The 14,004-nt window shown below is 40.9% G+C and overlaps 1 protein-coding gene across 5 annotated transcripts in view; it reads left to right on the top strand.

Annotated features, from left to right (window-relative positions):
- The window catches only part of sgcg (sarcoglycan, gamma), a 65,670-nt gene that overhangs the window by 41,935 nt on the left and 9,731 nt on the right, over positions 1-14,004 (top strand). For all 5 annotated transcript variants that reach the window (XM_015341459.2, XM_015341458.2, XM_069189820.1 and 2 more), the window contains exons 4-5: positions 3,774-3,861; positions 12,981-13,100. In XM_015341459.2, coding sequence (XP_015196945.2) covers positions 3,774-3,861; positions 12,981-13,100 — 208 coding nt within the window. The remainder of the gene's footprint in view (positions 1-3,773; positions 3,862-12,980; positions 13,101-14,004) is intronic.

Here is a 14,004-nt window from a genome sequence, read left to right as displayed (position 1 = left end):
AAAAATCTAACTTGTAAACCATTTCTGTCTGAAACGCATTCTTGTTAAAGTGTTGCAAGAGCAGCAGAGAGAGAGAAGCTTCTTTGTGAAGAAGCAGATAATCCACAATAGTTTTGTTGAAACTCTTAGCATTTCTACAATCTGTGTCTGGCAGTTGCTGCCCCACAGTGTTTTTCTCCATTGCTTGAGAACTGGCTATGATGTGTTACCAGGCTACAGTCTTAAGTGTTGTACTTTCAATTTTATTTATGTTGCTGTTTTTGTCAGACACACTGGTAGGAGCTGACAACATGCATTCCCTTTAGTCAGAAAATAGTTTCTTAAGGGCAGATTCTCAATGTCATCATGAAGATTCTCTGTCTGTTTATTCAGAAATTGCCTTTTTGCATTAGCATAAGAATTTTTTAATGCTTTCAAATTATTTAGAAAGTCTATATGAATACCCTTGTTGTCCTTTTACAAACCTGATTTTTTTGCAGGTTTGCAGAGGTTCCTAGTAGTTGAACCAGAAGAAAGTCTTTATTTTTGTCTCTGACAAGTAATTTCCTAATGCATTTCATGTTCATTCCGGCCCCGTCCTTGAGAGCAAGGCATTTTGCCTTATAGAATGAGGTGCAGGATGTGCTGCTTTGAAGGTTGCTTGAATAGATTCCAGTGCAGCTGAGATCCTGTGAATGATTGCTCACCCTAGATAATGTTATAACACACAGGCTCCGCGTACTCAAGTGTGCTCTTGATTTATTTTCCAGTTTTGCTTCACACCTTATGCAAGCTTGTTGAGTTAATTTACATACATTTTACCCCTGAAGTAACAGTCAAATGGCCCAGCAACTAGTGCATAGAGTCCAGAAGATAGAGATAGAGATGATAGAGATAATCTGGTGATACTGCTTATTTCATTCACTAAGGGAATCAGGTTTTGTTGGCACTCTGGGTATAATAAAGAGGTGAGTCCGGTTGTGAGACTGTATGCAGATTAGCCCAGTCAGAGTGTTTCCACTGTCCCAAACACTACTACTCATGGTAATTACTACAAATGTATTTGGCTGATGCTTTTAACTAAAACAAATTACATTTACACACATTTATACAGCTGGATATTTTGCCAGAATATTTCTAGTGAAGTGACTGGCTCAAGTGTACAATAGCAGTGTCTGACCTGTTTTGGGATATGAACCCACAACTTTCTAGTTAAGTCTAGTTACATTTTCCTAGTTCTACTCTGGGAAATGAATCATCGCTCGGGGTACGGAGCTTAAACACTCCGAAGCACTTCTGATGAAACGCATGGATCAGGTGACTTCTGATCTCCTCTCTCAAATCTGATATACAGTTTGATGAGGATGTGATTGAAAAACAAAAATGAAACTTGAAGAAACTTACAAAAATTAACAATGTAAAAAATAAGTACTTTAAAGTTACTGTACGGCAAGAGCTACGAACACCGCATATTTTTTAAATTGCTTTCAACTTTTAAAAAGGGTCAAGTTGGATTTGTAATTGTTGTCATCCTGCGCCAGTTCCTGCCTTTCAGAACTGACTTTATTCAGGTGTGCTGCCTGGAAAATACCCGACTGGGCTTTTGTAGAAGGAAGGTCTCTTGTTTCTGCCACCTGTGCCATTTGTTCAGACATTGATCACACATTAAGAGCTGCTTAGTCCAGAAGAACGGTCAGTAAGCCGAGGAGCCTTCGTGCTCGTGCCGAAGCTGTAGGAACCAGTACCCTTGAAGGGAGGGAGACTGGATGCAGACACAAGCAAACCAATAGTCAAGCAGATCAATCACAAAAAAGAGCTGGATTCAGTCGGGAATGGCCTACTGTGATCCTTGAGAGCTACAGGGAGTTGGGATATTCATTTTAAATGACCCTGAAACTGCTTAATTACATAAATCACTTGCTTAAGTGATCAAAATGAAATGGCCCCTAGTGTTTAGAAATTACTGATTGGAGGTGACCAGTTAAACCTGCTGGACTGTGGCTGCCCTAACCACTCCATTTATATTATACCCTTTCCTTGCATGTATTGTATAGCAAAAAGCTCTATTATGCTCTTTTATTATTCAAAGCAAATCTTTTTTTTCTGCAACCTAAGAATCCGAAAGTTCACACGTACCGTTTCCAATTAGAATTGCTTAGCAACTCATTCTAAAAATGAAGAAATATTTTAGTGTATGTAAAAAAAAAAGCATGTTAATTATGAAGTGCTCATTTTGCTGGAATCGCTAAGAGGCAACACTTAACCTTTCAAACGATCTCTGAAAAAGAGCTTTACAAATCTGTTCCATGCTTTGGGCACTTTTCCCTGTAATTAGAAAGCAGCAGGAACTCGCGTCAGCCTCTGTTCAAAGATTAAATGTCAGCTGTGAAAAGCTGAACTATTAATGAAGGACTACATACAAAGTGTACTAGCTGAGGCTTGAGATTTGATTTCCAGCACCACTATCTAATCTGCTCTAATAAATACCTTTGGGGCGCTATTAGATACTCTGTTTCACTTTATTATTAAGATCTTGTGTTCTTTAAATGAGTTATGGTGCATTGTCGTAAATGGTTTGTAAATCGATATCTGGAGCAAAACTACGAATAGAGACGTTCGTTGAGAACCACCTGGGATTCTGGGTTCATGATTTATATGCCCGCAAACATGCATTTGCACAAGTATCATGAGCGGAGCTTTGCTGTCTGTGTTTTATCGGTTGGAACATGGGCAGTTCTAGTGGGCAATAAAGGAAATTCTAAATGACCAAGCTTGCAGGAGTCGTGATACTACCTGAGCTTCCCATTGAACGGTTTTAAAAACCAATCCCAAAGAGGAAAACCAAAGATACAGGATTGAGCACCTGTTAATGGAATGGGAACTGCAGCAGGAATGTTTCGGAAATATATCATTCCTGCTGAAGTGGCTATATCAAGGCTTTTGCAAGGAAGAGCAGTTTATGACACATAAGAAAGATGGATTTTATCTGGTTAGAAACAAAAACAGCAAAAAGCATGCTGAGTGCTTAAGTTTGCTTTTCTAAGCATGGCCAGAGGGTCACGGGTTCACATCCCCTGGGGCACAGTGCTGCTGTATCCCTGAATAAGATGCTGCAGTCACATTGCTCCAGGAAGTGTCTTGCTATATAAATGGGTCTCCAGGTCCTTGTTTTACTGTTGACATATCTGTTTAAATAAAGGAGCAAAAAACTTGAAACAAGGTAATAGAGCAATATAATACAGCTCTTAACAGCAAAATGCTTCTGTTTCATACAAGTTCATATTATACATGGTATCAAGTGCTAGTAAGTTGATTCTGGTCTTCATATCCTCTATTGGACCCATCACCCATTAATGGGCCTTGGTCATCAGTGAGTCTGTGTGGAGTCACAAGGCTCACAGCAGTGCTTGATATATTTGGTAGAAAAGATTTCAAGAGCTGCTCCTATCAATTAGATTCTTAAATTGAAACAGAGCTGCTTGAAACACATCAGTTCTGATACCTTATGTCCTGCTCCACAATTTCTGGTGTGAACTCTCCAGGTATTGGGAGTATCATGGTCTCCAGCTCTCTCTCCCAACCACTGAACTGCCAGCTGTCACACTCATTCAGACATGAGCTGACTTTTTCTGAGCTTTTCATAAGCTAGTTCGCCCATAATGGCTTTTAAACAACATGAAGTTTTCTGCAATAAGGGAAAATGCATTACTGAACTTTTGACCTTTGTATTAGAGCTGCCACTTTTCTAAAAATTGTAGGAGGTCTTGAATTCATCCGGTCATTTTGTTCTCCAGGAGTCTTCCCTGCTTCTTCACTCCTCTCAGAACGTCACAGTCAATGCCCGAAACCAAGATGGGGATGTGACAGGAAGATTAACAGTAGGTAAGAACTTGTTTTCTTCTGACAAAATCATAACACTGCACTTTCTGGTTCTAAAACCATTTTATACGTTCCACTATCAAAAGAATAAATGTTTTGGACAGTTTTGCTCTTTTGCTAGCATTTTCTAATGCTTCGAGAGCAAGAAAAGCAGATTAGATATTTGTTATTGTTCTGTTTCCCAAGCAACAAGGTCCAAAAAAGGTCTCTCTGAAAGATGTTTTCACCAAATATTGGCAAAAATGGGACAAACAAAAGCGCAGACACAAGCTGCACTCTTCAGTGGCTTTGTCACGCTGACGTCATTCTCAAGAGCTCGGCTGCTGAGCTGGGTGTCGATGCTGTCCGTCTGAAATGCAGGAGATCGTGCTTCACTGTGGTTGAGAAGGAGGGCTCTTCTGTCGCCCCGTAACATTTCCCTCCCTGTGCTCCCCAAAGATCCATTTTAAAGACAAGATACGGGAGCTTGATGAGACCTGCTGAGGGATACTACTGTGTGAAACTCGGAAGAAAGTTACCCCTCACAGTTCAAGAAGCTATTGAGAAGTGCTGTACTGTTGGACACAATTAAGGCTATTTTGGAACAATGCAGAAAATAATAACAAAGTAGCAACATAACAAGTTTATTTTAGAACACAACTTTGTAAATGTAATACAGTAAAAGATGGTAGATTAAAACTTTATTTGAGATTGAATCATGTAGCCTTTTGTTTTGCAATATTCCTTGTAGTCTCAGCCTGTTAACTTCATTCAACCTTGTCAATTTTCTCCTAAGAGGTGTGTATTACCATATCGCACGCAGTACTCTAGATTTTTAATCATGTCCTAAGGTAGAACTTTGTGAAAGGAGTTGTATTTTGCTTAAAGAAATCCATCAGGTCATGTTTGCAAAAAATCAATAATTTACACTTTGTGGGTACAGATCTGTTATCACACAGACTGCTGAGCTGATGCCATGGACAGTAATAGATTCCATTAAATTTTTATGCTTCAGAACAGTTCTCCAGTACACAGCATGGATAAAAATCAGTCCAATTTTATGGAATGGATAGATGACAGAAACACAAAATGTAGCTTTTGCTCTCAAGAAACTGATAGAGGTTAATTGATTATTGATCATTAGTTAATTAGGACCACACATGCTCATCATAATTCATAAGGCCTCAACTTATTTTGCTTGAAATTAAACTCTTATTAATAATTAATGTACACCTTTATCAAAGTGTTGAGAACAGCAGCATTAAATTGACTAATATGCTGTTTTTAATACACTGATTCTCAGGGGGGATGATAATTGTTTTTTGTTTTATGAAGTGGGAGTATCAAGATTATTTCACAGACATCCAAATTTATTAGGAAAGCCTACAAGCTGCCCATGAGGAGTAATGATCTGATTAACCACATTCAGAGAATATAACAGGGATGCCAGGCGATTGGAGACTTTGACTCTCATCTCCAGGTGAGTCAGTATCGGGTACAGTGATACAGCAGACACTATTGCACAGTGCTGGGTGTGACAGCTGAGTGACTGTTTTTAGGGCCACAAACTGCTTTAGATTTCAGTGGCATCACTGAATCAAGAGTGGGGTGTTTCCCTGTGGTGACATGAGGCTAGATGCAGGTTCCTGCCCCTGGGAACTCTGTTTAGTGAGACCCCATGAATCCGGCCCCAGGTAGACAGGCCCTCGTACACTGACACCACATCACCCTGACTTCATGCCACCGAAGACAGCGTCTGTCTTGCCTCTAGCAATTGCACTTGTATGTAGGACTCCAAGGCAGAATTATTGTTAAGAGTTTTCAGCTATTTTGTCATCCCTGTTGCACGATTCTATAAGGATTTTGAATTTTAAGACAATTAAAATATTATTTGTATTGACTCTCAGCAGAACATGTGCTGTCCTTGATTGTTTTGGCTTTACTTTACTTAACACATGAATGTGCCCACTGATCACACCTCTGAAGACACTGGATCTTGTTATCACCTGTGCTTAGACTCTTAGTGACCTGTACCACCTTGAGTTGGGCATGTCAGAGCCTGGATAGCTCAATTGGTAGAGCACTTTTAGTTTGAGGGTCCAGGGTTCAAGTCCTTGTTTGGGCAGTTGTGTTTCTTGAATCTATGGGCGGAGCGGTAGCTCTGTGGCTCAGGATCTGTGGCTGTGTCTGGAAGGTTGCCTGTTCAAATCCCGCGGCCGACAGAGGAATCCTACTCCATTGGTTCCCTGAGCAAGGCCCTTAACCCCAACTGCTCCAGGGGTGCCTTATAAATGGCTGACCCTGCACTCTGACTCCAAGCTTCTCTCTCCCCGTCTGTGTGTCTCATGGAGAGCAAGCTGGGGTATGTGAAAAGACAAATTCCTAATGCAAGAAATTGTATATGGCTAATAAAGTGATCTTATCTTATTTCAGATCATCCAGTCATTTGTTTGGTTCTGTTTTTTTTAACAATTGATTTGCTCCAGTATCTCCTTTCAGTTTCTACGCAATACTATTAAGTTTTGCAACAGCAGGTCTGTTAATTTAGATTTATATATCCAAATGATTTCCAGTTCTCCTGTCAGTTGCCCTTAGCCAGCGAGACTTGAGGACTCCATTGTGCTTCAGAATTCCACACTTGGTGGCATTTCGGATTGTTCAACTACTGAAAAATCTTTCGGAAGTGTTATTTCCACATCCTTCCCCGCTGTGACAGCCAGCGCCTCTCCATGACATCTCATGTGTATTATTTTGAACACAGATGGATGGATGCAGACCTGTCTGCTCATTTACTTGCCTTAAAGCAACACCAGCTATCCTACCGTAATGCACTGGCTACTGCTAGATCAGCGCTTTTTGGGAAGCTAATCGAAGAAGGGAGACGTAATCCTATAACCCTTGTTTCCATAATGCATCATCTCTAAACCCACTTACAGATATCACTCCTAGCGAGTCTACAGTTTTCATGCAATACGTTTTCCGAGTTCTCTCACACTGAAATTGATAACATCAGAAATCAGATTCCACTTCCAAGCACAGTTCATATACTTTCAATGTTAGTGCATCTCACTTCGCAGAGTCTCCAGCCGAGCTCACGTGTTCCCTGGATCCTGTTTCCACTGTTTTCTTTAACTTTTGCAGTTATGTGACCTCATGACAGGCGTACCTTCAATGAATCACTGTCATCTGAAATTGTACCCTAAAACTTCAGCTACTATCCTTCTGTGACAGAGTGGAAACTCAACTCCAAGCTACTCACTAATTATCAACCATTGTCTAACAGTTTTGGCAAAGGTTCTGTAACGGCTTGTTTTCAGTGATTTCAGTGATCTACTGAGAATCTGTATGAAGGGTTTTAATTGGGATTCAGATTGATGCATACTACAGAAACAGCTGTTATTACAGGTTCTAATGATCTGCTGATGAATGCCGATCATTTTTTGTTCGCCTGTGTCCTTCTGGATTTCAGTGCTACCCTTGATACAGTTGATCCATAACTTTGTTCTGAATAGATTAGGAATGGCTGTTGGTTTTAATGGAACCGCTCTGTGACGGTTTAAGTCATCTCTCGACTTATTCAAATGGTTCATTGCTCCTTCTCACCAAACTCTATCACTTCTGGGATCCCACAGGGCTCTGTTCTTGGTCCTAGTCTTTTTTCATACAGTATATCTATATGTTACCATTGGGTCAGATTCTTCATAAATACGGTATCATATTGATTAGTAACACCCAAATTGCATCACATAGTGACTAATTGTCACCTTGTCACACGGCTTAGATTTTGTTAAATAATGGATGAAACATTTTTTTACATCTGAACTCTGTCAAGACCAGAGTTATGCTGATTGACCGTCCTTATAAATTCCACAACCGTGTGAACTTTAGTTTCACTAGGAAGTTCCTTATGGAAAAGACTGTTAGCAATGGAATTAGTCCAGGTGCGGGTGTCAAGAACCTCAGAACCATCTCTGATTAAATCGTGCATCTGAAGCTCATGTTCCACTGTTGTCTTTTTTTTTGTCATTGTGTCTTTTTCCATCTTCACAACGCTGTGTCCATTCGTGTCTGTCCTAAAACATGCGTTTATCTTTTCCAGGCTTGTTCATTGCAGTGCAGTGCTTACTGATATATCCAAATGTGGTCTTAACAAGTCCCGGTGTCTTCAGAGCTCAGCGGCTCAGATCTTAAGGGTATCTAAAATGCACGAGCATATCGCTCTGTTTTTGCTTCATTGAATCCCTGTTCCTCCCCAAACACCTGCGCGTCTGTGATCTACGGACTCTTGTCTTCCTTCGTGTCCCGTATCCAGCCTCCACATCCTGGGAAGCCCAGGGAGATCCCAGCTTTATATGCTGTTGCTCCAAGGCTGTCGAATGATCTCCCAGCCCATATCGGTTCTTGCAAGGCAGTCAGACACTTTCATATGCTGTCTTAATACTTGCCTTTCTGCACTTGCTTTTAATTCTGTTTAACGGGTGATATTAGTCCTGTTTCTAATAGTTTCACGTAAAACTTTACTGTAAAGTGGGTCTTATCTATTTTTTAGCCAAGTGAAGCTTGTGTGAAATGCTGGGTTGCTGAGAATCATCTGCCAGCAGTTTTTGTTCAACCCAGGTCATAGTATCCTCGGTCAGAGGATCTCCCCATACCTCAGAGAATTCGTCGTGTAGCAAACAAGTAGCAAATGTTACAAATCTACTGTGTAAATACACTTGGAAATTGTGTTTATATTTTTAGGATTATCATCTAGGACCTGGTGAGTTTCATTAGTGAGAAATCAAAAACATAGTGACAAAGCCCCTCTGTCTGTTGTTAGAACAGATAACAAGGAAATGTGGTTTTTATCCTCTTTAGGGGTTGAGGAGGTGTGATTTACATACACCACATACTGAGGATTTTGCCTAGAGCTATAAAACTGTCTATGAAAAAGGTATCCGAAAGTGATTTCACCGCATAGCCAGAGGATTTGAGTCCTGGCTTTCGATATTCAACTGCAAACAGACACTAAATATACAAAGCAAGAGCCTGTGTTTTTATTGGCATTTTCCAAGAGGAAAAGGTTAAGCTTGAATTGATTGAACTGCATCACTGCCAAGGCTGACTGCATATTTTTCTTGTACCTTGATAGACCCAGATTGCATTTTTTGCACTGGTATTGTTGTGCTTGGAAGCAATGGGGATTTGTCTATTAAAGTTATAATAGGCAGAGCTCAGCGTTAATGAAGCATTGCTGCTTGTTTGAGAGGGGCTCAATAATGTCCTTCACAGTCAGACCCTGCAGCCAATTTCATAAACCAAACTTAATTAATAACTTCATAAAGCCCATTAGCTTCCCCTCTTTCATTTGTCCTCGAAGATTTCCATTAAAACTTAATTTAACCAAATATCTTCCTTTTCATCTCCATGATGAGGAGCTGATATTTATTTCTGCAAGACCCCAAAGCTGATAGAGACTATTATTTGCACGTCTTTAATATGCGTCCAGCTAGGTCTGGAAAATAATGTAATATCAAAGTAATTAGGTGAAGACAAATTGCAAAACTAATTTAATTATTTTAGAGATTATCATATTTCCACGTCAGTACAGGTTTTGGAAGGTTCTCACCTCCTCCACGTGCCCCTTTGACTCTGAGTAAGAGAGAAAGCATTAACGATCTTCAGAAAGACAATTAGGGGACATTTCATTTTAGGTCATATAAAACTGCCATAATCTGATGGCATGAATCGTTTAGTTGAATCAAGTCAGGTGGCATTTGATAGCTCATTCATAAAAGTATATGAAGCACTTGTGCCTGTAGTGTTAAATTCTCTTCCCTTTAGAAACTCTGCATGACATTTTTGGTTTTCAGGGAAGGATGTTTAAAATCTACTGACAGCTCTGAGCGTGGCCATTAAACTTGTTTTGTATTCATGGAGGTTGTAGATGATCGTTTTTTTTTCCACACTTCTTTTTAAAACATGATTTAAGGCGCTGTGTCTGTAGGTCCACAAGGGGGCTTCTACAGGAACTGTTCTGCTTTCTTTTTAGACCATCCCTTCATGATAAAGAGTTTTTCAGCCTCACTGCTGACCTGGTTAGTGTCAGCCATCAATTACAGACATCGAAGGGTTTTGCAATCACCAATGATACTTTACAGCAAATAAAGCTGTGCTAGGCAAGGAGGAAATGCTTGTGGGAACACAGTTATGCCTCATTTTTGGTTTGTCACGAAGAAGAATTGTGGATATTTCCTGCCCTGGAAGAACCCGGCATGCCTGTTACATCATCCAAAGAGTGAAACGTGTAGTTCTTCAGAACATGTTCTCTTGCTGTGAACAGTAAAATTCCACAGCAGTGTTTCTGGGACGGTCACAGGTCAACTTTTCAGCATTTCATTTCATCAGAGAAGACTGAATTTAAACACCTAGCTGCGTCTGGGGCTGCTGTGCAGTGGGACTGCGCAGGGACCCTGCTGAGAGGCTGTTTTAGGATGTGGAGCAAAAAAACACAATAGAGCTCAGTGCAGTACCTGTGCTTTTAAAACTGCAGACTCTCAATGAAACAGTAAGAGGATATCAGTGAGGTTAGCAGAGATATTGTAGTATTATATTAATGTTTACTTACTGCATGGAAAAGTGAAGTTTCCTTCGCTGCTAGTCAAACACATAAAACAGTTTCTAAACCAAGCCTTGTACGTGGAATCTTGAGATAATCTTCAGAAGCTAAGCGCGGATGGGTACTGTACTGGTAAGAGAGATGTGCAAGGAAAACCAGTTTGCTGCTGTAAGTGGTGTTGGTGGAGCAGGAGGTGGGGCTCTTTTCTTTGGTCCAGTATTTTCACTCCAGTGCCCTATTGTGGAGATTGGGGACACCGTCCTGTGGCAGGTGACATTATACTGCAATCCTGACTACTTGGTCTTTGAAGATGCCAGTGCACTGTTCAGAAGAGCAGGTGTGTTGTCCCCAGTGTCCTGGCTGAGCTCCACTCTGGGCTTGCATAAACTGGCCCCACTAAAGGTGAGCCATAATGCAGCTGGTGGAGTAATTCCCTCTCCTCCCCCTGACCTGCAGTGCAGCGGGGCTGCTGTGCGTCACCCCGGCAGAGCTGCACTTCGGTGATTACCTTAAACACTTTCGGATTCTCTGGGATGAAAAGCGTTATATCATTGCAAGAAATTATTTTGGTTCTGTTGAGGTAAAATGAAATTCAAAAGTCTTCAAGTCTTATTCTCGGTTTTGCTTGACTCACACCAGAATGACACAACCATAAAAGTATTAAACCGATTTCACTGACTATAAATTTCTGGTCCATTAAATTAATAAGAGTCCTTTTCAAATGGTAATGTACAAATGATGTATGCGTCTACTGTTCTAGTGGCAGTTAGTGAAGTAGGCAGTTAAATGTTGTAAGTTTAGAATTTAGGGACGCCAAATAAATTACAGCAGTGTGGTGACATTCACACCCCTTAAAGCTCAAAGCGTTGATCTAAGTGGTCAGAAATGCAATGTTTTTAATGCATATTTTTATGAAAAATTTACTGTACACTACCTAACCGATCCCTAGGGATGAACAACATTTTATATCAGTTTGGAATGAATTTGTAAAAAAAGCTGCAGATAAGCAGATTGCACACTGAGCTAAAGAAGAACATAAAGAATTGTTAAACCGTAAAGAATTACGTTGCAGTTTTCTTTATTCCTGGATTCTAAATTGATAGTTACAGGGCCAAATCCTAAATGTTCCTTCTGAACACATAGTCATTCCGTAATATATAAGGATAGCAAATTCCTCTTCAATTAGATAATTAAGAGACCGCATGGCCGCTGCTGTTGACCAGCTGAGAGGTCAGACTGCTTCTCGATTTAAAGGGTCATCGGATTCGTAATGCCTTGCGTCTTGGGTGCAGGAGCTGGAATGTTGATTTCGCCTGAACTGGGTTGTGGTTTTTCATGGAAGTGAATGCAGTCTCCGTTAGAGCAGCACGCTGCCCGTGAAAGAGAGTTCCTGTCCGCCCGGCTGTCTTATCCGAGTGATAACATCTACTGCATACCTGGAAGGCCTTCGTGAGCGATCCTTCGTGTCCGTTTCCCCAAGCCGGCCTCTGACCGGCTCTGACCTGCCCCTGCTGTGCTGTACGCGGGAGGTGTGGAGCTGGGCTGTTTTCATGCCTTCACGAGCAGACATAAGGCCTGTTTATTTTCCTCTTTAGAAAGCACTTAAGGGAGCGCAGCACTTTGATACATTTTTATTTTACTAGCCTGCGCCAGAGACATAATCTGATGGAGGTACTTGGCTGCTTGTTTTATGTTTTCAAGAGTATTAAATGCCTGTGAATGTCAATGTCACCTTCAGAAGAGGTTTCGGCGACTTGCTTGCTGCATATTTGTGAGGATAAAATGTCTGGGTGAAAAAAATACCTCTAAATCTTAAACTTTTAAAACAGAAAAGGCAAAGAAAGAGAGAACCAAAAATCTGATATGTATGGTATGATAATGAAAGTTTTTTTGAGGGACCACTGTGAATCATCAGAAATATCAAAGTTAACAGTAAAGTTGTAAAAATTCAACTAATACGACATAATGACGATAGTAATAGGACATAAATGAAGCTGAGAGTTAAGGCGCATTTGTCAGAGTATTTCATGATAAAATCATGCTGACTAGTAGCAGTATATCTCTGCCCTGTCTTTGCATATAGCAAAATAAGGCATGCAAAGTGGGATTTAGTCAGAGAATGCTTCACTGTGTCTCTGAAATGTTACTGAGTGATACAAATGGCAAGAAAATATTTAACCCAAACTGGCTGAAAGCAATACATCTAATTAATGAAAAATAAACTAAAACTGAGAGCTGCATCAGGAGAAGTCTGTCTCAGCTTTCTTCCTAGGCAATTATGTCCTGATCAAGTCAAGTCAAGTTCAAGTTTATTGTCATTATACTCATACACAGGTATATGGTATAACGAAATGCTATTTAGCTAGCTCTCAGACGGTAAGAAGTGCAAAAAAACGACGATACAATTGCATAAGAAAAGCAATTTTCTTGATGATTGACATCAAAGTTTGAAAAGCTAATACTCCTCAAAAGAGTTTTCTCAGTATAACAGTTTCCTGTTGGTTGCTCTCATAGTTCCTCCTGTCTTTTTGGTTGCTTCTTGCAGGTCCGCAGATGGTGGAAGCTCAAGGACAGCATTTCGAGATTAGCTCCGCCAGTGGCAAGATGCTCTTCTCCGCGGACGAGAAGGAAGTGGTGGTGGGGACAGACAAGCTCCGCGTGACAGGTACTTTTCGCCACACGCCGATGTGCCGGTGCGCGTACTCTACATGTCCATCATCAGGCCCATCCTCGAATGGAGCCACAGGAAGCTGTTTCCTGCATTAATAAGAATTATATTTCATGTGTGGGGTATTTTTCTGTTTTCTGTTTGGAAACAGGTTAGCCCATTTTTGCACCTTCGACACGAAATTCACTCATTTGACCACTGACCATGACCGTTGTGTCCCCTTGTGGGACACAAGTACATAACAGTGTAGTGTACTCACAGTAGGGTACATTGGTGTACAGTAATCGTAACAGTGTACAAAAATGATCCATTTTGGCAAAGGTAGATTATATTTCTCTTATGCCTCTCTCTGTTGTGGGGGCACAACACTGTTTGTAGTCATGGGCTCCGAGCTCTTGTTCTGTTCTGTGCTAGTGGCTTCGCCAAGCGGAATCAGCGCCTGCAGTTAGATGGCCTGTTTGCTTCTTCCCTCCCGCTCATTAACTCAAAGAGCTGGAAACAGCAGTGGGCCATTAAGCTACTGAGCATCCAGAGATGTTCACTTGGTTTTTTTAAAGTGACCCTATTCTCCCATCATCTCCCTGAAGTCTTCTGCTGGCTTTTTTAGGTCAGTTGTAATTGAAGATTTTTCAGGAGCGAACGTCGTGAGCTTGAACACTTGAAGAGTGAGCGTGTTGGGCTTCTGAGCCGCTAGCCGTTCTGCTAATGAGGGTGATTTTGCTAAGAGCTTCTTCTAATAGCTGCAGCAGGGGGTGCTTCCTGCTGCTGAGGGCAGTCTGGGTCATCGCTAATGTACAAAGGCCCTCTTCGTTTCCACAACACTGTGGAAACTTCTCAAATGTCTCACCATGATTTAGGTGTTTTTAGAAAACAATAACTCGAAGAGAACAGATTAGTGAGC

The sequence above is a fragment of the Lepisosteus oculatus genome, chromosome 5 (assembly GCF_040954835.1).
Source record: "Lepisosteus oculatus isolate fLepOcu1 chromosome 5, fLepOcu1.hap2, whole genome shotgun sequence".
Lineage (NCBI taxonomy): Eukaryota > Metazoa > Chordata > Actinopteri > Semionotiformes > Lepisosteidae > Lepisosteus > Lepisosteus oculatus.
This window is presented reverse-complemented; position numbering and strand designations above follow the sequence as displayed.